The sequence below is a fragment of the Balaenoptera acutorostrata genome, chromosome 15, assembly GCF_949987535.1.
Source record: "Balaenoptera acutorostrata chromosome 15, mBalAcu1.1, whole genome shotgun sequence".
Lineage (NCBI taxonomy): Eukaryota > Metazoa > Chordata > Mammalia > Artiodactyla > Balaenopteridae > Balaenoptera > Balaenoptera acutorostrata.
In genome coordinates, this window is record NC_080078.1 from 38072889 (window position 1) to 38096105 (window position 23217).

The 23217-nt window shown below is 54.9% G+C and overlaps 1 protein-coding gene across 4 annotated transcripts in view; it reads left to right on the forward strand.

Annotated features, from left to right (window-relative positions):
• Positions 1-8522: 8522 nt before the first annotated feature.
• Positions 8523-23217, forward strand: part of PKD1 (polycystin 1, transient receptor potential channel interacting) — a 48268-nt gene continuing 33573 nt past the window's right edge. For all 4 annotated transcript variants that reach the window (XM_057528788.1, XM_057528789.1, XM_057528790.1 and 1 more), the window contains exon 1: positions 8523-8990. In XM_057528788.1, coding sequence (XP_057384771.1) covers positions 8776-8990 — 215 coding nt within the window. In that variant the 5' untranslated portion in view covers positions 8523-8775. The remainder of the gene's footprint in view (positions 8991-23217) is intronic.

The window sequence follows — 23217 nt, forward strand, 5'->3', positions numbered from 1 at the left end:
GGGTCTTCACAATGAAAACTAGAAACCTGATGTCCGCATTCCTGCATTGTTCTCTTGAGTCAGTTTTTATAGTTTATATTGTTCCAACATGTTTTTAGATAAAAAGTTACACATAATTGTCTCGTAATTTTTCACTCTCTATTTCTGTGAATAAACCTTCATTCTCAATCTTAATGCGCTGTATTCGATTTTCATCTCTCTTTCAGCTACACTTGCCAACAGGTTTAAAAAAAAACTTAATAGCCTTGTAATTAAAAATAGCTCTTGAGGGACTTCCCTGGTGACGCAGTGGTTAAGAACTGCCTGCCAATGCAGGGGACATGGGTTCAATCCCTGCTCTGGGAAGATCCCACATGCCAAGGAGCAACTAAGCCTGTGCACCACAACTACTGAGCCTGCACTGTAGAGCCTGCGAGCCACAACTACTGAGTCCGCGTGCCACAACTACTGAAGCCCACGCGCCTAGAGCCCATGCTCCACAACAAGAGAAGCCTGCGCGCAGCAATGAAGACCCAACACAGCCAAAATTAAATAAATTAATTTTAAAAAATAGTTCTTGATTTTATTAATCAATTCTCTTTCTTTTCAAATAACTAACTTCTGTTCTTAGCTCTCTAATTTCCTTCCTTCTACTTTCTTTTGGTTTATTTTATAGTTGTTTTTCTAGAATGTTGACAGGGATGTTCAACTTATATACTATTTTGATTTTTCATGCTCATCAATTTTTAAAAAGTGGGGGACTTCCGTCGTGGTCCAGTGGCTAAGACTCCACGCTCCCAATGCAGGGGGCCTGCGTTCGATCCCTGGTCAGGGAACTAGATCCCATATGCCACAACTAAAGATCCCGCATGCTGCAACTAAGACCTGGCACAGGGCTTCCCTGGTGGTGCAGTGGTTGAGAATCTGCCTGCCAATGCAGGGGACATGGGTTCGAGCCCTGGTCTGGGAAGATCCCACATGCCGTGGAGCAACTAGCCCCGTGAGCCACAATTACTGAGCCTGCGCGGCTGGAGCCTGTGCTCTGCAACAAGAGAGGCCGCGATAATGAGACGCCCGTGCACCGCGATAAAGAGTGGCCCCCACTTGCCGCAACTAGAGAAAGCCCTCGCACAGAAACAAAGACCCAACACAGCCATAAATAAATAAATAAATAAATAAACCCAAAGTTTAAAAAAAAAAAAGACCTGGCACAGCCAAATAAATTAATAAATAAATAAATATTAAAAAAAATTTTTTTTAAGTAATGTTATCAGTTTCTCTCCATGTATCAATATAACTTTGCATCCCAGATATTTGATAAGATGTATGCTCATTACTAGTCATTTCTAATAATCTGATTTTAATTTTGATTTAAAATTATTAAAGTTAAATTCTAAAAGTTAAAAGATTTAAAAGAGGGTATTTCAATTTCTACAGGGTTAGATTTTTAAAAATCAGCTTTATTGGAGCGTAATTTATGTACACTAACATTCACCACTTTTAACTAAACAATTTGGTGAGTTTTGACAAATATATTTATTTAGGCATCACCATACTCATGCTATAAAACATTTTTGTCACCCAAAATTTCTTATGCCCCTTTGCAGTAATTCCCTCCCCCAACCCCAGCCCCTGGCTACTACTGATCTGCTTTTTGTCACTGTAAGTGGTTAGATATTTAAGAAACAACTTTATTGAGGTCTAATTGACATCCAATAACTGCACATTTAAAAAAAATATTTAGGGCTTCCCTGGTGGCACAGTGGTTGAGAATCTGCCTGCTAATGCAGGGGACACGGGTTTGAGCCCTGGTCTGGGAAGATCCCACATGCCGCGGAGCAACCAGGCCCGTGAGCCACAACTACTGAGCCTGCGCGTCTGGAGCCTGTGCTCCGCAACAAGAGAGGCCGCGATAGTGAGAGGCCCACGCACCGCGATGAAGAGTGGCCCCCGCTTGCCACAACTAGAGAAAGCCCTCACACAGAAACGAAGACCCAACACGGCCAAAAATAAATAAATAAATTAAAAATAAAATAAAAATAACAAATGTTCAAGTACAATTGGTGTCTAAAAAAAAAAAAGAATTCCCCCACCCTTGGTATCTAATCAAGTTGCTTTCTACCTCCCCTTGATACCTAACCAATTTCTTAGTAATTAAAAAAAAAATTATTTATTTTTATTTATTTATTTTGGCTGTGCTGGGTCTTAGTTGCGCCATGAGGGATCTTCGTTCCAGCATGCAGACTCTTAGTTGCAGCATGCAGACTTAGTTACGGCATGCATGTGGGATCTAGTTCCCTGATCAGGGATCAAACCCGGGCCCCCTGCATTGGGAGTGTGAAGTCTTACCCACTAGACCACCAGGGAAGTCCCACTGCACATTTTTTAAGTGTACAACTTGATAAGTTTTGACATAAGTATACACCCATGAAACCATCACTGCAATTAAGATAATGACAATATCCATCACTTCCACATTTACCTTTCAATTATCTGAGTCGTCAGGATGTCCAGCCTTGTCTGAAGATTCTCTGCGAATTGCTCTTCAGGCTTCTACTCAGGTGAGCATCCCTGGGTTAGGGTGGGTTTGGGGGAGCCCCAGCTGTGGGCTAGACTCATGATGTGGTGGAGTTAGCAGGTGAAAGGACCCAGAGCACCTCTAGGGGGCAGTGTTTCCTAAGGCCATTTATTGCCTAATCATTTCCAGATACTTGACAAAATACTGTTACATAAACTAGAACTTGTTAACTGTGCTGTTCAAACTCTCCATATCTTTACTGAATTTTTTAAAAAATTGTCTACTTGATTTGTAAAATTCCAAGGAAGGTGTAAGAAAGCCTCCACAATGATTTTGTGAGTTTTCAACAGTTTAGCTGTGTGTGCTGATGTTCTATTTTTTGAGAATACAATGGTTCATTATATGTTCTACACAGATTATACCTTTAATTAGTGTAAAAAAAAATTGGACTCTTTCCCCATTTACTATCTTTTGCTTTAGGCTCTATTTTTCTAGTATTAATACTGCCACCCCACCCTCCTGTGTCTTTATTTTTCTGTTTCTTTACTCTCAGCCTTCTGGGTTATTTGTCTTAGCTGTGTCCCTGTAAACCACATTTACCTGGATTTAGTGTGTCTTCTCATTATGAGAATCCTTGCTCTTTAACAGGGGAATTTAACTCATTTATATTTATAATGATCACCCACATGCTTGGTCTTATTTTGTGTTCTGATTAATACACTGATCCACTGTTTCCTTTTTTAATTCTTTCCTGCTTGGGCTGATCAGGTTTTCTTGTTTCTTTCCCCCCACCTCTAGTTTTCCGCTTTATTTTATGTTAATAGTTATCATTAACTATTAATAAAAATTTTTAAGTCTATATTTTATCAAGAATTAAACATCTCTCTAATGTCCCACTCTCTGAATCAGACAAGATCTTTGGCACATTTTATTTGCTCTGACTCACTGGGTGGTTTGTTGAAATAGTCTACAGAATTTGATTTCCAGATAATTAATTTTTTTTTTTTTTTGGCTGCACTGGTGGCTTCTCTTGTTGCAGAGCACAGGCTCTAGGTGCACGGGCTTCAGTAGTTGCAGGACACAAGCTCAGTAGTTGCGGCACACAGGCCCTAGAGCATGTGGGCTTCAGTAGTTGTGGCAGAGTGCAGGCTCAGTAGTTGTGGTGCAGGGGCTCAGTTGCTCCACGGCATGTGGGATCTTCCTGCACCAGGGATTGAACCCATGTCCCCTGCATTGGCAGGTGGATTCTTAACCACTGAGCCACCAGGAAAATCCAAGATAATTAATTTTCTTCTTTAATCATATGTCTTTCCTGGGGACTTCCTTGGTGGTCCAGTGGTTAAGACTGTGTGCTTCCAATGAGGGGGTACAGGTTCAATCCCCGGTCAGGGAACTAAGGTACCACATGCCGTGTGGCAAAAAAAAAAAGTATATGTATTTATGTCTGTTCTATTTTAGAAATCCTTTCCAAACAATTGCATTTACTCCACAACCACCTTCAAACCATCATTTAGATAATTAATCTGTTTTGCTCATTTTGCATCACTGTCTCTCTTTTTTTTTTTTTAAAGTATATCTTTTTTTTTTTTTTAATTTATTTATTATTTATTTATTTATGTCTGTGTTGGTCTTCGTTTCTGTGCGAGGGCTTTCTCTAGTTGCGGCTAGTGGGGGCCACTCTTCATCGCGGTGCACAGGCCTCTCATTATCGTGGGCTCTCTTTTTGCGGAGCACAGGCTCCAGATGCGCAGGCTCAGCAATTGTGGCTCACGGGCCCAGTTGCTCTGCAGTATGTGGGATCTTCCCAGACCAGGGCTCGAACCCGTGTCCCCTGCATTGGCAGGCAGATTCTCAACCACTGCGCCACCAGGGAAGCCCCTCTCTTTTTTAAAAAAATAAATTTATTTATTTATTTGGCTGCGATGGGTCTTAGTTGCAGCATACGGGATCTTTCGTTGCAGTGTGCAGGTGCATGGGCTTCTGTAGTTGCAGCACACAGGCTCTAGAGTGTGTGGGCTCAGTAGTTGTGGTGCGGGGGCTTAGTCGCCCCACAGCATGTGGGATCTTAGCTCCCTGACCAGGGATCAAACCTGTGTCCCCTGCATTGGAAGGCAGATTCTTAACCACTGGACCACCAGGGAAGTCCCTACATCACTGCCTCTTATGAGTTTATCTTCCCTCATCTTGAGTCCTTGAATCTTATCAGTTTGTCATTGACTGGAATTAAAAGCTTGGGTTTGGAAAGTAATCTCTGTCCTTTCACTTACCTGCTGTGTGACCAGGCAAATTTCTTAACCTCTCTGTGCCTTAGTTACCTCATTTAATAAAGGGAATAATAATAGAATCCACCTCGCAGAGTTGGGAAGAGTCAATGGAATAAGGCAATGAATGAATGGGTGAAGAATTGAAGGATGTGGGTTTCCTCCCTCCAATCTCTCAAGAAGTTCTCACCAGTAATCCTTTCACTCCTTGTGCACACACTCTTTTTCTTTCTCTGTGGTCTGCTTCTCCCTCTCTGTTGACACTTTTCCCTTAGCCTGGAAAGTGGTTCAAGTCTCTCCCATGTTAAGAAAAAACTTTCGGGACTTCCCTGGCGGTCCAGTGGCTAAGACTCCACGCTCCCAATGCAGGGGGCCTGGGTTCGATCCCTGGTCAGGGAACTAGATCCCACATGCTGCAACTAAGAGTTCGCATGGGGGCTTCCCTGGTGGCGCAGTAGTTGAGAATCCGCCTGCCAATGCAGGGGACATGGGTTCGAGCCCTGGTCTGGGAGGATCTCACATGCCGCGGAGCAACTAGGCCCGTGAGCCACAATTGCTGAGCCTGCGCGTCTGGAGCCTGTGCTCCGCAGCAAGAGAGGCCGCGATAGTGAGGCCCACGCACCGCAATGAAGAGTGACCCCCACTTGCTGCAACTAGAGAAAGCCCTCGCACAGAAACGAAGACCCAACACAGCCATAAATAAATAAGTAAATAAATAAATAAAATAAATTAAAAAAAAAAGAGTTCGCATGCCGCAACTAAGTCCCAGCACAGCCAAATAAATACATAAATAAAAATATTTTTAAAAATATATTTAAAAAAAGAAAAAAACTTTTGCCATTGCTGTGTCCCTCTCTTGTCCCTTGACTCTCTTTTCTTTCATGTCTAATCTTCTAGAAACAGTGAAACAAGCCATGTCTACACCCTCTCACTTGCTACCAACCTGCTGGCATATGTCTTCCTACCAGCCCCTCCACTCAACGTGCCCTCAGTAAAGGTCACTGGTGAACACCATGCCTTCAGTTTCGTGCAGCAACATGGCAGGGTGGAGGCACAGGTTGACCCTGAGGAGTGCTGTCCAGTAGGGGTATTGACAAACTGGGGGACAAATGCTTGGCTTGCAGTAGATAGCTCATAAATGTGTTCCCTGAATGGCTGTGTGATGTGAATGAGCATGAGATAGGGGCTAGGGAGGCTTCCTGGAGGAGGAGGCACCTCAGCTGAGTCTGCATGGGGGTGGGATGGGAAAGCATTCCAAGCAAAGGGAAGAACATGTGGAAAGTCCAGGAGGTGTGAGGCTGTAGAGAGTTCTGGAAGCCCCAAGTGGAGGTACATGTGGGCCTGTGCAGTATGCGGGGTGGTCAGGAAGGGACTCCCAGCTGCACCTGCCCAGCCCCTCTCTGTTCCTGTAGCCCAAGCCCCTGTTGACTTCTCCCCTGTAGCTGTTCCCTCAACTTCCACACACTGTGCCTCAGTTTCCTTCTACTTCTCTGGCTGTCTCACTTAGACTCCCCTTAAGGTCTCCCTCCTCCCCAACTCTAGGTTGGGGTTCCCTGCCTCTGGATTCTTCCACCTGTCCCAGGTACGCTCACCAACCCCCTTCCAGCTTCACACCCCACCTCCAGCTACGCTCTGGGTACCTTCTCAAGTGGCCCCAGCACCATCTGTCCAAAACCCCCTCCTCACCTTTCCCTCCACATCTCTCCTTCCCTGGGACATCCTCCCATCCCCCATTTTCCCCCAGCAAACAGTTTCTCCACCCATTCTGGTTCCCAACCGCCAGGCAGGGCATCATCTGAGCCTCCTCCTTCTCCCATTTCCCCCACAACCAGTCCTGAGACTGTTTCCCACTTGGGCCTCCTGCTCCTTCCCCCTCCCCTTGTCTCATCCCATCAACCCCACCTTGGCTTAGCCCCCATGCCAGTGTTTCCAAACTGGGTTCCCAAGCACTCCCTCTGTGATTCTGTGTAAAAAGGTTCATGAGTCCCAAAAGGTTTGCAGGCTTCACAATCCCTCCCTGTTAGGATGGAAGTTCCTCCTCATGTCTAACTTAAGTCCCTCCCGCAAACTGCTCCAAGATACTGATTTGGAGACAAAGGGGGTTGTGAGAACTGAGTCTTGAGAATGGACCACAGCTGCTGGAGCAGGACCATCCCATTCCCCTACCCCAGGCCACAGGCTGGAGATCCTCTGTCTGCTCCTGGGTCGTTTGACCTGTGAGACATGGCAGGCTGTTCCCTGTTCATCCCTGGCCTGTGCCTGTGCTGGGGAGTTGTTCTTCTTTGGGTCTTTCCTGGGAGCTGGCTCTGAGCTGATGTGATCTTCCCCCAGCCCTAAAACGTAGGTTTACTATTCTCATTACCCAGATGAGAAAGGGAGGCATCTGGGTGCTGCTTCATGCCCAGGTGAATAGCAGAGCTTCAGTGTGCCCCACAGTGGTCCTGCTTGGACTCCCCCAGCAAGTGGCAGCAGGACATGGCCCAGCACCTATGGGTTTGGTTGAGGTTTCCAACTAGCTTAAGCAGAGACAGAGCACAGAGAGGAAGCTGGGAAGTCTCAGGATGCAGCCTGATACCAAGTCTCCAGACAGTGGTACAGAGGCCTTGCTCACATGGGGGTCTGGGGACCCCCTCCCTGTGACCACTCTGTCCAGGCTCTGGGGGAGGGACTCAACTGACCAGCTTGGGTCAGGTATCCACTCGTGGCCCAATGGTCGAACAATTTTATTATTTCTTCATTATTTTAAAAGTTGAGATATAATTCACATACCATAAAATTCACCCTTTTAGGAGCACAATTCAGTGATTTTAGTATACTTACAAGGCTGTGCAATCATCACCACTATCTAATTCCAGAAGATTCTCATCATCCCCAAAAGGAACCCCACACCCATTAGCAGTCACTACCCATTCCCCCTCCCTCCAGCCCCAGGAGCCACTAATGTACTTCTTGTCTTTATGGATTTGCCTGTTTTGGACATTTTTAAATAAAGGGAATCATATAATATGTGGTCCTTTTTGTCTAGCTTCTAGCATGTTTTCAGGGTTCATCCACGTTGTTCGGCTTGGCTTCTTCCCACCACGTGCGTTAGTTTCGTAATTAAATCCTGCGCACACAGAGGAACAAAATCTCCCTTGGCAGAGTCACAGCACGGAGTACATCGCGCCGTGAAAAGAAAGAGCGGGCAAACTGCGGCCGGAGCGGTAGGATGCGGGCTTCCAGGCTCGCAGAGCGCAGCCTCATGCCCAGCGGCCGGTGGGAGGCCGGGATGCTGAACTTCACCGCCCAGGTGAGGCCCAACTTGGGCGTCCAAGTTGGTAACTCCACGAGAGGAGGCGATGCGCATTTATTGAGTGCCTACTGTGTGCCAGGCGTTCTGGAAACCGCGGTGGCGGAGATGGACAGAGGCGCTGGGAGTGGATGAGCGCGCGTTAACGGTCGCTCGGAGGTCCCGGCTGGTGTTTTCAGTGTTGTGACTGCTCTGGCGCTGAGTGAGGTCTGGGAGGCGCACACGCGGCGTGGAGGGGTAAGAGCGCAGACCTAGGCCGCCGCTCCCTGGGGAGCAGAGCCCGAGGCCCGGCCCACTGCTTGGGGCGAAGGGAGGAGCTCCAGGCGCCCCGCCCATCTAGCCCCGCCCCACCGGCCCCCACGCTGCAGAACGAAAGGCGGAGCCTTGGGGCGCTCCGCCCTGGCGCTCGCCCCTCGCCGCGCCCAACAGGGCCGAGCAGGGGGCGGGGCCTAAGGGCGCCCCCGCCCCGCGCCGCGCCGGGAGGAGGAGGAGGAGCCGGCGGCCGGCCCGCACTGCAGCGCCAGCGCGTGAGCGGAAGGCCGTGGACCCAGAGCCGGGCCAGGGTGCCGAGCGGGCGTCGCGCAGGCAGACAGGCCGCGGCCGCCGCCAGATCCCCCTCCCGTGCCCAGCCATGCCGTGCGCGGGCCCAGCCTGAGCCGAGGCCTCCGAGGCCGGGCGGGCTCGGGGCCTCGGGACCGGGCCGGGGCCATGCTTGCGCTGCCCTGACGATGCCGCCCGCCGCGCCCGCCCGCCTGGCGCTCGCCTTGGGCCTGGGCCTGTGGCTCGGGGCGCTGGCGGGGGTCCCCGGGCGCGGCTGCGGACCGTGCGCGCCCCCCTGCCTCTGCGGCCCGGCGCCCGGCGCCGCCTGCCGCGTCAACTGCTCCGGCCGCGGACTGCGGACGCTCGGGCCCGCGCTGCGCATCCCCGCGGACGCCACAGCGCTGTGAGTAACCCGCCGCTCGCGACGCGGGCCGGGCGGTTGCCATGGCGCCCGGCGGGCGCAAGGACTGGCGGCGGCCGGGGCCCGGCGGGGCGCGGGGCGCCTGCACCCTTCGGGGAGAGGCCGGCCGGGCAGGCCGCCGGCCTGGCGGGCCTCACAGGGCGTGGGCGCGTCCCCGGCCTCTAGAAGGGGAAACGGAGTGCGGGCCAGGCCTCTCCCAGGGCGAGGCTCCAGCGCAGTGAGGTCGGCCCGACTAAATAAGGAAAACCTGGGACCGGGGCCGGCTCTCAGCCCGCCTGGCCTCAGCCAGAGGGAAATAGGAAAATACCGGATTCTGTGCAGGCGGAGACATCGCACCACCCGGTGGGGCTCCGCTAACGCCAGCTGACTGGGGGCCTGTAGCATCGTGCGGAGGCGGGGCGGGAAGGTCTCTGAAAAACACTTAAACGCTAATTAGAGACTAATAGGATGCGGCTTGGCCTGGGGGCATACCCAGCACTTGGGAGCCCAGGAGTAGGAAGCTAGGAGGTGGAGAGCTCTATCTGGGATGACAGGGAAGGCTCTCCGGAGGGGGTGGACAAGAATTTGATGGATGTGTAAGAATTGGCCTGTTACTTGAGGGGCAGGAAGGTGGGTTTAGGGGAAGGGAGGAGGGAACCATGTGTGCAAAGGCCTGGAGGCTGGACTTGGTCGAACGTGGGTGTAGGGGTACACCTCCAGTGTGGCAACTGTGGGGGGGAAGGGGTAGTGTGAGGGAGTGGGAGCAGGATGGGTGGTGGGCTGGCGTCATGAAGGGCCTCATTTGTGCAGTTTAGCGTTCTGATGTTATCCTGGGAACAGTAGAGGTGTAGCATGGCCATGAAGGGGTTTAAAACGCTGAAAAGCCATTGTCAGGTTTGCATTTTGGCAGAAATAATAACAGGCAGTCTTTATGGAGAGCTTGCCTCCAGCCCGGCCCTGTGCCAAGCTCTGGTTGTGAATTGTCACACATAACCCTCATCCTAACCCTCTGAGGTGAGGTACAGTGAAGATGCCCATTTTACAGATGAGAAAACAGCCCAGAGGTGATGGTGATGTGATTTGTCCAAGCACAAGTAGCAAGTAACAGCCAGTACATGGCAGAGGCAGGGTTTGACTGTGAGGAGCTGAGGGTTGGATTGAAAGGGATTCAGGGGACTGAGATTTTCAGATGGTTGTCCCCAGAGATGGGGACAGGCTCAGGGCCTGCTTATCCACATCCCTCCAGCCCCGTTTGGGTACTTCCAGACACCTAAGCCAGGACTCCATCACTCCCTGGCTGCATGCTGGAATCCCTTGGTGGGGATTTAACATCCCCAGGCTTATTAAACCTGGGATTTGGTTTTGTAATATTCCCTGGGTGACTCCAGTGTGTGGCCACCTTTTATCAGGGGGACCCTCATGGTCAGTGTTCAGATGAGTTTGGATGTTGGCGGGTGGGGCAGGGGTGGGTGCTTCTCCTGGACGGGTCTTCCTTGGGGCTTTGCTGGGGGTTGGGGCTGGGGTTTGGGGGCAACCAGGTTCTCCAGCGGCAGCGGCTGGGAGCTATGGGGCCATGCTGTCATCTTGTTCCCTGCCAGCTTAAGTGTTTGCCATCACGGCTGTCTCTGTGGAGGTGGGCTTCCGGCCTGCAGCCAGTGCCCACACAGTCGTTTTGGATCCACCCCACTCCTTGTTTCTCAATGCTGTGAATAAGGTTACATACGTCTCTCGTGGGCTGAGAGCTGCTGGGGTGTCAGGCCTAAGCTCCTGCTGGTTATTCCCGCTTCCTCATCACCTGGCGGCGTGCTGGCCTCCAGGAGCTGTCCAGGAAATAAACGGTACTGGTAGCTTGGCCAGGGGCCTGCAGCAGGGTGCAGGCTCCCAGGCATAGCAACAGAGCCTGAGCCTGTTGCCTTGCATGTGTCCCCTTAGGCTCTGGTCTTGGGTTTTGGAGGTCCAGGGAGCTGGTGGCCTGGCCTGAGCCAGCAGGATTCCCAGGGTTGCTGACCCTGCAGCATGTGATGATGGAACTCTGGGAGGAGGGGGATGGGGAATAGAGGAGACTTCATGTTCTTGTTGACACTCTGAAGCTGCCTCTGGGAGATTTCCAGAGGACTGGGTGCAAAATGGTAAACTGGGCCCTTGGGTGCAAATGTTAAGGCCCCCTCACCCCGGTCCCTCAGGCCACCATCTGTGCTCTGTGGGCTGCCCCAGCCATTCTGCCTGTCCACCCTGCAAACCCCCTCCTCAGCAGGAGATGGGTGAGCCTTCTCTTCTCCAAGGGAGCAGGGCTGAGCTCAGAGATGCCAGGGAGCCTCCCGGGTGAGGGTGTGTGTGTCCAGGGGCCCCAGTACCCCTGCCTCCTGGGTGTTACCAGCAGCCTCCTCTAGCGGGCTCAGGCCTGGTGTCTCTGTCATCAGTGTCTCGCAGCCACCCCTCCATTTGAGACTCCTTGGCCAGCCTGAGGTGCGGCAGGACAGCTGTGTCCAGACTTGGGTGGGAGGACAGGGGCTGGCTGGTGGCGGATTCGGGACCCCTGGGCCTTGGCATGCAGGATGGCCCAGGGTTCTGAGACCGCAGCCTTTCTTGGGTTAAGTGATGCTGCTGGGAAATGACAGCCTGAAAAAGATGACGTTACTCAGTAAAATCTTGTTGCTCTCCTATTTTTAAAGCTTTTATCCTGGAGAGTTTGAACATACACAAAAGTGGGAGGAATAGTGTGATGAACCTCATGGACCCACTGCCCTGTGGCCTGGCCTGCCCCTCCACACCTCCACCCCACCCCAACCCATTTTGGAAGCAAATTCCAGCCATCCTATTTTTGATCTGTAAGCATTTTGGAATGTATGGTGACACCTCGATCACACCTAAAACAGTGCATAATTCCCTGATAACTTTGCATGTCCAGTGTGTTCAAATTTGTGGTTGTCTCAGTTTTTTTAGTAGATTGAATTAGGACCCAAGTAAGGTCCACGCAGTGGCAGTGCGGTTAGTTGATGTCTTTTAAATCTCTGTGGATGTGTAGGCTTTCCTTCCATCTGTTTCCTCTTGTGCGATTTATTGAAGAAACCGGCTCCGACGGCACCTGGCTTTTGGATTGTGTCTCTGTGTGTCCCTCTGCCCTTGGTGTTCTTCCTGTACATTGATGGTCGGGTCCAGAGCTGTGTTGTATGGTGAGCCACATTTCAAGTGCTCGAGCCACAGAGCCAGCGGGCTACCGTGTTGGACGGGACGGCATAGAGAGTTCTAGATGTGACAACACTGCTCCAGGTGCTGTCAATCATTTTCAGGTGTGGTTGCTTTTGGCCAACAGCTTTTTGTTTGATGTGAGCTGCTACTTTTGGCCAGGGGCCCAAAGTGGGCCTCGTACTGTCTTGTGAATGTTTGGGTCTAGGGCTAGGCTCAGAGCAGGGACTCAATAGGCACTTGGTTCGCTGATTAAAATTTTGGGGCCTTAGGGTCTTCCATTGGCTGGGGGCACCCAGGGCCTTGCCCTTTCTCGCCTGTGCCCCTAAATAATAGGGGAGTCTCTGGGAGACTCAGCCCCCGGGGCCTGCACAGGACATGGGTGTGAGGGAAAGTGGACATCGGGGAATAGACCCCTGGGCTTGGCGTGGGCCTGGCGTGTGTGTAACGTGTTAGACTGCAGGTGTCATGCACGTGGCTGCCTTGAGGGCTGGCGGGGCAGCGGAGGGGCCTGTCTCTGAGCCCTCACCAGAGGGAGGGCCTGGCTGCTGTGTGCCTGGCCCTGTGCCAGGGGTCTCCAAGGCCCACGTCTCAGGCTTTTATGACAGCGGAGCCAGTGTTAAACCAAAAGACAGATGATGGGGAGGAGGCCGTTTCGGAGGGGCTCCCTGGAAGGATCCCCAGTGTAGGTGACATTGAAGCCAAGACTCAGTGCTCACTCAGGAGTCATGCAGGGGCTGGGAGAGAGCGTCCCAGATAGAGGGGACAGCCTGGTAGAGTCTCAGAGGTGCCAGGTGATGGAGGGGTGGGAGGTGGGGACTCTATCGAGAGAGCAGGGGGGCAGCTGCTCCCCCATTGAAGGACCCAGGAGAGAAGCGTCATGATTGGCATCTTCTAGAAAGAACACTAGCTGGGGCGTGGAGACAGTGGGTTTCAGGAGGCCCTGGGTGTCCTGCATACCCAGCTGGTCTCACCCTCACATTCCCTGAGCTGCATATGATAGCTGGCACTTGGAAATGCAGACTAAGTGCACATGTAACATTAGTTTTGTGGTAAGACACAGACTGCAGATTTGTCTGAACTGTGGACAAGAGGGCACACACTGCCTTCTGTATGAGGTCCCCTGGCAGGTCAGGCAGGTGAATGGGGAGGCTTCAGCTTCATCTGTGACACCTGGGGACATGAAGGGACCAACACCAGAGCATTCCCAGTGCCAGTAACCCTCAGGAGCCAGGCAGTAGCTGGGAGCAGTGAGGACAGCCACCATCCAGGAGGGTGAACACACCTGCAAAACGACTGCAGGGTGGGGAAAACATGCAAACCATCTATCTGATGAAGGACTTGTAGCTAGAATACATAAAAACCCTTATGACTCAACGCTAAAAAATGGGCAAAGGATCTGAACAGACCAATCTCCAAAGGAGATACACAAATGACCAATAAGCACATGAAAAGATGCTCAGTGTCTAGCTTTCAGGGAAATGCAAATCAAAATTACAGTGAGATACCATTTCACACCCACTGGGATGGCTGTCACCAAAAGACAGACAATAAGGAGTGTTGGTGAGAACGTGGAGAAATTGGAATCCTCTTGCACGGCTGGTGGGGATGTAGGATGGGGCGGCACTTTGGAAAACAGTATGGCAGCTCCTCAGAAGATTAAGCTAAGTGTAGATTTAGCATAGGGCCCAGCCATTCTCCTCCCAGGTGTATGTACACCCAAGAGACACGAAACCTACGTCCACACAAAAACTTGTACACAAGTGTCCATAGCAGCATTATTCATAGTACCTGGAAGGTGGAAACAACTCAAGTGTCTATCAAGAGATGAATAGATACACAGAATGTGGTCTGTTCATGAAATATTATTCAGCCATGAAAAAGAATGAAGTACTGATACATGCTACAACATGGATGAGCCTTGAAAACATGTTCAGTGAAAGAAGCCAGACACAAAAAGCCACATGTTGCATGATTGCACTGATAAGAAATGTCCAGAACAGGCCAATCCATGTAGGCACAAGCAGACTAGTGTCTACAGCTGGGATGGGGGATGGGGGATGGGGGTGGGGGATTGTGGCCAAGCATTGTGGGGTTTCTGTTTGGGGGGATGAAAATGTTCTGGAATTAGATGGTGGTGGTGGTTGCACAACCTTGAGAATATACTAAAAACCACTGAATTGTAAACTTTAGAAGGGTGAGCTTTATAGTATGTGAATTATAAAACAAATCTCTGGAGAAAATATCCCAGGGGTGCACCCCGCTTCCGCAGCCGCCTTGTCTTCTCCACGGTTGCCATGAGTGGGGACTCTATGCTGAGCCCTTTTCTTGTGATGTTTTGCCCCAATGCAGTTGGGTTAGAACCACACTTGGTTCCATTTTACAGACCAGGAAACTGAGGCTCCCAGAGGTTGGGTCACGTGGCTGGTAGGTTGTGGCAGAGAGGTTATTTCATCAGCACGCTCTGGGACATATCCCTGGAACTGCATTCGGGGGCGTGGGGTACAGCACCAGTGACCTGCTTCGTCAGCAGACAGAGGTGACAGTGGGGGCATCCCTGAGTGCGGCTGGGGTATGTTTGAATGGGACCAGGTGGGCTCTGGACTCAGGCCCCAGCTGCTTGCCTGGCCCTGCCCTCCCCAGCCCTTCCCACCAGCTCCCTCCTTGAAATTCCCTTGGCTGTCCCTGCTCTGGTCCTCCCCACTGACTTTCTATTTGGTTCCAGGAGGGAGGCAAGGAACACAGGAGTAGGGGACTTAGGCTCTGGGTCAGACCTGGTTCACATCCCAGCTCCTCCGCTTCCTATGTGACCTTGGCTGAGTCACTCGGCCTCTCTGAGTTTCAGTTGTCTCACCTGCAAAATGGGTACCATGAGTGGATGAACCTTATGTGGTTGTGGGGCCTCAGAGGTGAGGGTGTGTGGTACACCCACGGGACTCGGTTGATGGTGGCCACAATAATCATAACTGTTGCCAGAGTGGCCCCCCAGTCCCTTCTCTGTGTTCTCAGAGCCCATTACCTTATACCCAAGCACTGAGTTGGGCCCCTAGGACCTGCCCTGCCTCAGAGCAGACAAAAAGCCTGAGGAGAGGTGCCCCTGAGCTGGTGCACATGTGCCCGTGACTGTGTTGCTCAGACCAAATGCTGCAGCAGATGGGAAACGCACAGATGAGCCTTGGGCAGGCAGGCTCCTACACACCCCTCAGCACCCAGTCCAGGAGGCCCCATGTCCAGAAGCCTTCCTGCCTCCTCTGGTCTGGCCTCAGAGGTGCCTTCAGTGCAAAGCCAGGTGGCTGTTGGGATGTATCATGCCTGGCATGTTTCTCTTGTGTTTTTATCTGTTTTATGCATTTGTGTGTTCGATGCCTTCATGTGTGGATGTGTAACATGGTGAAGTTATGAGGCATAAACAGCACTGTGAGCTCTCGTGTACACCTTGTTCTGTGCCCTGAGCTGATGAGGCACCATTAGAATCTGCGCACACTCGAGCTGCTCAGTGCTCCCCATGGCTGCCCCGCTCACCGCAGCCCTCGTGTTGTCCCTTGAGGAGCTGACTGATGCTGGCGCTTTCGGGGCAGGTGTGCCCAGCGTGCGCAGACTCGGTCTCCCTTTCCCAGATCTCTGCAGGCCCGTCCTGTGGCTTCCGCCTCGGAGGTTAGGTTCGGTCTCCTCTCCGGCTGCTCTGCCGTCTTGTGACAGCTGGTCGGGTGGCGGTGCCACCGCCTTCGCCCCCCACCCGGGGGGCCTGTGCCGTGTGGGGACCCTGGCTCCCAAGGGGGACCCCGGCTGGGGTTTGGTTTCAAGTGAGGAAGCCATTTTGGACGAGACACACATTTTCCTTTCCGGAGCACTCTGCGGTGGCCAGCGCCACAATGGGAACCCAGCCGGGCCCAGCCCACCGAGTGCTGGAATGAAAACACCCCGCTCTGGCCGCGCTGTCTGGTGTGGCGGCCGCCGCCTGGGATGGGTGCACTGGGGCTCACCCTCCGTGCTGGCCGGCCAGGCCGCGTGCCTGCAATCTCGCTGCCGGGCAATCGCAGCTGGAAAATGCGGCTCACGTCCTTTCTTCCCGGAACACCTCGTTCTTTATGGCTTGGCAGCTGTCTCTGCCGAAGGGCCCGGTGGTACCCAGCCGCCCGTGCCAAGGAGGGGGCTACGTTTGGGGGCCACCGTGGGCAGGGCTCTTTCTCCCTCTGAGGTGCCCATGGGCCCAGGCCTGGCAAAGTGTGTCCCCAGTTCTAGCAGGCCTGGAATCCACTCTGGGATCCTATGGGACTGCCCTGGAAAGGGCTCTGTCCTGAGGCGGGGCAGAAGCCAGCCTTGCCTTTTGGCTGAGGTGAGGAATGAGGGCCAGTGCTCTGGGCAAGGCTAAAAGCACCTGGGGCCTCCAGATCCTGCACCTCTAAACTGAGCCCTGTAGCCCAGTGGCCGTGCCCAGCGGCCGACTGGGTGACGGGATTGCTGGCCACGCTGGATGATGCTTCTGCCCCTGGAATTTTGGAGGCCATGTGCCGGCTCCCAGGCCAGGATGGGGAGAGCCCCGGCTACCTTTCTCCCTCACTGTGCGGACTCTCGGGAGTGACCACAGGGTGAGGAGGGCAGCCTCCTGGAGCCTCAGCATTTCCATCTGTAGAAGGGGTCGGCGCAGCCCCTGCCCTGGCTGGCTGTGATGGGCCAGAGTGCAGAGGGACATCCCAGCTGAAGGCAGCACCTGGGTGCCAGCGTCCCTGGGTACTGGTCCTTTTCCTCCCCTTGCCCTGAAGAGTGGCCCCCAATCCCCAGGTGCAGGTGGAGGGGCAAGCTGGGCCCTCTCCTGGGAGGGTCCCCTCTTTCTCAGCCCCTTGCCACCCCCCCACCCCGGTCTTATTAATGCCCTGACGGCGGCTGCCTCTTTGTAGGCTGATCTGGGAAGGCCCCTCTTCGGGGCTCCCTTCCTTGTCCCGGCCTATGGTTCCAGGGGGTTCCTGGGCAGGGGATGTCACCACACCAGACGCCTGTGTCTCATCCTGGTGACGATTCAGTTGTGGGATGACCACGCCTGGTGAGGGAGCCCATAACATGCTCAGGGAAACACAGGCCACCTCCTATTCCGACGCCCTGAGACAAGGCGCCAGGGGGCTCTCGCAGGCCTTTCCCTGTCTTTGAGGTCCAGACCCCCCTTCTCTGGGCCCTAGTTTGGCGCCAGATGGGGGTGGGTGGCTCGGGCTGGCCCCTCCATGCCCCTTGCGCCAAGAGCCTGCCCCCTGCCCACCCCTGCAGCTCACCCTCTCCGCATGTTTTTCTTCAGATTGGCCTCTCTCTCCAAAACTTGAATTCATTAATTTAAACATCATCATTTCCGCCCCTGGAAGCCAGCCTCTCTCACCATAAATAGAAGGGAATGAAGACAGAGTGAGGTTACTAGACTCAAACTGACCCACCCCGTCCCGCTGCCAAAAGGAGCCGTTGCCGCGGCGTTGAGTGGGGGCACTGGGAGCCGAGTGTGTGGGTGGGGTCTGGACCAGCCTGTGGGGTCCCAGGGCGCCGGGACCAGCCTGTGGCCTCTCATCCCTTCTGCCTCAACCTGGCTCCTGTGGGGATGTGTTGGGGGTCCCCCGTGGCTGGGCTGAAGGAAGCCTGTTTCCCTGGAGCCCTGGGGCCTCCATGGAGAGGACAGGGCAGCTGAGGCTGCATTTCTGGAAGCCCAGAGAGAGCGGGAAGCAGGAGCCCTGGGCCTCGGATGGGGAGTGGGGGGCCTTCTCCTGCTGCAACTCTGTCCTGTCCTGCCAGAGGGAGGAGGCAGCTGCTGGCTCGGGCAGAGTGGTTACGTAACATCTGCAGGCGGCCCCTCCGGAGCCCATTCCCCCCCAAGCCCTGTTTCCAGCGTGGCGGCCAGCGCCGGGTGGGGTGCTGGGCTGGGGCCTGGTGCTCGCCTCCACTGCTGACCATATGCGTCTGGAATGTGCAGATGTTTCCTTGGGGGCTCCGGCTGGCCCCCAGACCTCGCCTGGCATCTGGACTGGGGAGTAGGCACCCTGGCCACTCCCCTGCCTTGACAGAGAAGGAAACTGAGGCTGCTCGGGGCTGCAGGGCAGGGTCCTGGCTTATCTGTGGCCTCCGTTTCCTCAGCTCTAGGAGGCACTGCCCTTGGAGCCACCCAGGGCTCAAAAACGACCCTCTCCTTGGCCTCCACCTTACACACCTCTTCCCACTCAGGTTTATCTAACAGCCCCCTCCCCATCTCTCCCTGCTGGGCCCTGAGACACCCTTCCCTGCCCCTCTGTGAGAACTAGGATGTGAGCAGGGGCTGGATGCAGGGGCTGAGCCCTGTGTGGGGAGGACAGGGGGAGCCACCATTGTCCACAGGATGGGGGGCCCCTTAGCACCTTCCGCTGGACACCTCCAGCTTGGTGGTGGAAGCAGAGGTTCTCCCCCACCCCCAGCTCCTGCTCAGAATAGGAAAGATTGGAGCCAGAAGGACACACTCCCCCGGGAGGCTGGATGTCTGATTTGGAAGGCCGGGGGAGTTGGGGCAGCCCAGTGCCGGGGGCAGACTGGGCTCTCCAGTGACAGCTGGCCACTGTGGGAAGAGGAGAAGGAAGGCCCAGGTGTGGGGGCAGAACAGGGGTCTTCACTCCTCCCCCAACACACCTGTCTCAGGTCAGGAGAGGGAACAAGAGGGGACGGGCCAGGTATGAGAAAGCCCCCATCTCCATCCAGTGCTGTGGGCTAACCTGGTCCCTGGTGCCCAGGGAGGTGACACGTGTCTTGTGCTGTTGTGGGTGTGTGCCTGTCCCCAGGTGGTGTGTGTGGTCCCCAGGTCACCCCTCCCCCTGAGCTGGCCTGACCCCTCCAGCCTTGGGGTCCCTGGAAGTTGCTGGCTTGGGCCTTGGAGGGGTCTGGGAGGGTCCACATGGCCAGAGGGTGGACCCTGCTTGGCCTAGGACCTCTTGGGTGCTGGCTCTCTTCCCAGTGGGGGCTGGCCGCTGTGGTGCTTAGCCAGCCTCTGCTGCTTCTGCCAGCTCTGCTGGGCTCCTTGTGCTCCTTTAGGTGGCTCCCTGGGCTTGCTGTGTTCCCCACCGCGCCTCTTTGTAAGACGGAACCTGAGTGGGGGGCAGGGCGTCAGTGACTATGATGATGTCACCGGGGGGGGGTGCAGTGGAAACCCGAGGGGCTGGGGGTGGGGTGGGGCTGGCCCACAGCAGCCTTGGCATTCCCCCAGAACAGTGACGGCAAAAGCAGATGGAGAGACTTACCTGGTGGCACAGAGGTTAAGAATCCACCTGGCAATGCAGGGGATATGGGTTCAGGCCCTGGTCCGGGAAGATCCCACATGCTGCGGAGCAACTAAGCCCGTGTGCCACAACTACTGAGCCTGCGCTCTAGAGCCCGTGAGCCACAACTACTGAAGGCCGCATGCCTAGAGCCCATGCTCCGCAACAGGAGAAGCCACCGCAGTGAGATGCCCGCACACCGCAACAAGGAGTAACCTCTGCTCGCCACAACTAGAGAAAGCCCGTGCACAGCAATGAAGACCCAACGCAGACAAAAAAAAAAAAAAAAAAATCATTAAAAAAAAAAAAAAAAGACTCCACCTGCTAATGCAGGGTACACGGGTTTGATCCCTGGTCCGGGAAGACCCCCCCTTGCTGTGGAGCAACTAAGCCCATGCGCCACAACTACTGAGCCTGCGCTTTAGAGCCCGCGAGCCACAACTACTGAGCCCATCTGCCACAACTACTGAAGCCTGTGTGCCTAGAGCCCATGCTCTGCAATAAGAGAAGCCACCACGATGGGAAGCCCGCGCGCTGCAACGAAGAGTAGCCCCGCTCACCGCAACTAGAGAAAGCCCACGCGCAGCAACGAAGACCCAACGCAGCCAAAGATAAATAAATTTATTTTTTTAAAAAAGCAGATGGAGATGTGGAAAAGTGGCTGTTCAGGGCCTTGAGGCTGGGTGAGGACTCCACCAGTGTCTGCCTCCAGAGCCCCTCCTCCAGTGTCCTCTCTGTCCCCCCCGCCACACTGTTACCCGTGGCACGCCCCTTACGGATGTTCCCAGGCAGCCCTGACCTGTGGTGGTGCACCTGGCTTTTGTCCTGGTTCTGCCTTCAGGCTGCAGGAGCTTTGCCGGGCAGGGTCTTTCTCTGCACCATGGGCCCTGACCAGGCCCAGGTGAGTCCTGGGGAGAAGGGGCTCCCTGGGGCTGGGAGCATGGGGAGCACGTGGCCAGCACCCATGACGGGGTGAGGCTGTCTTTGTCAGTCAGGGGGAAAGCCTCCCGGGGGCAGCTGGGCCAGGCCAAGCTGGATAGAAGACTTAGCTGGGCCCAGGATGGCCAAGAGCCATGGGCCAGTAAGGCCAGGGATGATGGTGTCCTGCCAGGGTGGGCGCTGGCTGGGACACTGAGGTAGACCCGGCTCCCTCCTCCTGCCCTGGTTTTTCTGGCACCGCAGATGGCTCCCAGCAGCTGCCGCTAATGATGGATTTTCCAGAAAATGGGATGTGGAAAAACATTGTAGGGATTTTCCTTCTTTCCTCTTCTGCTTGAGGCCCTGGCTGGGGAGCTGTCCCTGGTGCCCCTGGTGGGTGTCTCATGCCTGCACTCACCCTTGTGTCCCACTGTCCTCCAGTCCCCGTCTCTGGATCATCTGACTGCCTAGGGCTTTTGCTTCTGGGCCCCTGCAGCCCGGCTTCTCAGAGGCACGGATTCCACAGCTGTCCTCCCTTTAGCCTCAGAGGAGCCCCTGCTTGAGTCTAACTGAAGTTTCTCATGGCACAGCCGTCCCCACTTGGGGCATTGTACTTGACATTGGGTGGAGTCTGTCTGCCTTTCCCTGGTCTCCTGGCCTACCTCACCCCACCCCGGGGATGGTGTGGGTGCCCCAGCAGCCCACCTCTGGGCACACATGCTCGTGTGCAGTGGTAGAGGGCCTTGGCCTGTACTGGGAGACACCATGTGTGTGTGTCTCTCTCTCTTATTTTTTTTTTTAAAGCAGATGAGACTGTCCCAAATTGTTTATTAGGTAGGAGTTTTACAAGCATTGCTTCCGTTAGCAGTATCAGCAGTGCTGGAGAGCGTTGCGCCTTCTCCAGGCTGCACGGCGAGAGCCCCACCATGCTTTGGTGATCCGCTGGGTGTCAGGATTCCTTCTTGTAGCTTTATGGAACGGATCAATGAGGATAAACTCAAAGAATTTGTATGTGGAATCTTCGCCAACCGTTAAGAATCCAGGGCTCTGCGGCCGTGCATTGGCATCCTGCTCGCTCCTCAGCAACAGACTGAAGGCTTTGAGCGAACTTCAGCGGCTTAACACAGTGATGCGCAGGTGCCATGGGCTCCCTTAGGCCTGGGCGGCTGCAGCTGCCATGCCACACGCAAATCCCATGTCTCCCATATCCTGCTGGGCCTGGTCTCCCAGTCTGTGCGCTGGATCGGCCGGCTGGGGTTGGGGGGGTTGCTGCTGTGGAGGGCACGGTGCACCCCGGAGGAAGGCCGACTGCTGCCTCCCCCACTGCTCTTGGCTTGCTTGTGAGCACCCAGTTTGGCTTACCCAGTGGCACCGCCAGATGGAAGGGGGAAGCTAGGCTCCGTTGTGAGGGGCAGAGGTGACCCTGCCAGAGGGTCCCGTCACTATGTCCCCTGACCCCCAAGGGCCTCTCTGCTCCTGGAGTTCCTGGGACCCATGCTCTGGGCGTGTGCTCCCTGTCGCGCAGCCCTTGGGGGAAGGGACCTGCATGTGCGCGCGCACACCCGCCAGTATCCAGATGGGAAACCCAGCTGCTCAGTGAGGTTGTCCGGGGCGCCTGGCTCGGGCGAGTCGGGGCGGGGCTCCGGCCCTGAGCCCACTGTCAGTGGACAGTGCCGCTTCTTGGAGTGGAGGAGGCCTTGCTGCCCTGACCTCCCCGGTTGGTGTGGGTGCTGGCCCCCCTTGCCCAGCCCCTCGCCGTCTGCTCCCATCTGAAGCCCCCGCTCTAGGTCCCGCTGGGCATCCTGTCTGCCCCCGCCTGCACCGACTTTCTCCTGCTTGAAGAGCAGAATGAAAGTGTGGGAAATGGAGGGGCCTGCCTGCTCTCAGGAGTGGGGTTATTACCGTGCACCCCTCCAGCGCTTTCTTTACTTGAGTTTGAACAGTCATGGGGAGCGGGGGGACTGCATCTTGCAGCTGCATTTCTCCTGCCTCTGTGGCTAAGCGGGGGTGTGAGCCACACCTGCTGACCAGCTCCTGTCACATCTCATGGGCGAGGGGAAAGACGGCTGTGCCTCGGGGCGTGCATGTGGCTGTGCTGGTGCCCAAAGCAGTCGGACTCTCAGGGCATGCGGCATTACTGGGTGGCACCCACACTGCCGTTTTGCGCTTGTTGCTGGGATAGAGCCTTTGCCAAACCAGGTGTCCCCCCAGCCTGCACGGTCAGGTCACTGGTCAGAGCAGCGGTGGGGCTGCAGGTCCTCTGGGCTGAAGCCTCCGTCCCCATCTGGTCCCAGCAGGAGCTCCAGCCGCAGCCCTGACCCTGTGGGACCCCCGTCCAGTCTCAGAGGTCCCGCTGCTGGAAGGACCCTGCCGCTTGCAGCTATGTAGCTCTTTTGACTGTGCCTGAGGTTCTACTCACAGCCCCTCTTGAGGAAGCCTCCGATTCAGGGGAGAACTTTGGTCTTGCCCACCTTTGCCCACCTACTGCCTGTACCCTCCTGCCTGAGGCCTTATGATTTGGAGGCTGCCTGTGGCCTGCTGCCTCCCCAGGCAGGCTGCAGCCAGCATCAGCTGAGCACGTCATGTCCACATGCCGTCCGCTCAGCGCCAAGTCTCCCGATGGCTGCCCCCTATGCAGAGGGAGAGACCGGGCTCCCAGGGGTTAGCTGAGTGCGTCCACAGTCCCCCTTTCCTCACCCCCTTGGTGGGGGCCGGAGGGGGACAGGAGCCCCTTTGGGCCTGGCTTCCCTCATGTCACCTGCAGACAGGTGGTGCCCTTCCAGAAGTCCCCCAGGTGGCCACCTGGCTGTGTTGGAAGTCAGATCACGTGAGCAGCCCGACTGAGAACTGGCCCCCAGCCCTTGGCCCCCAGC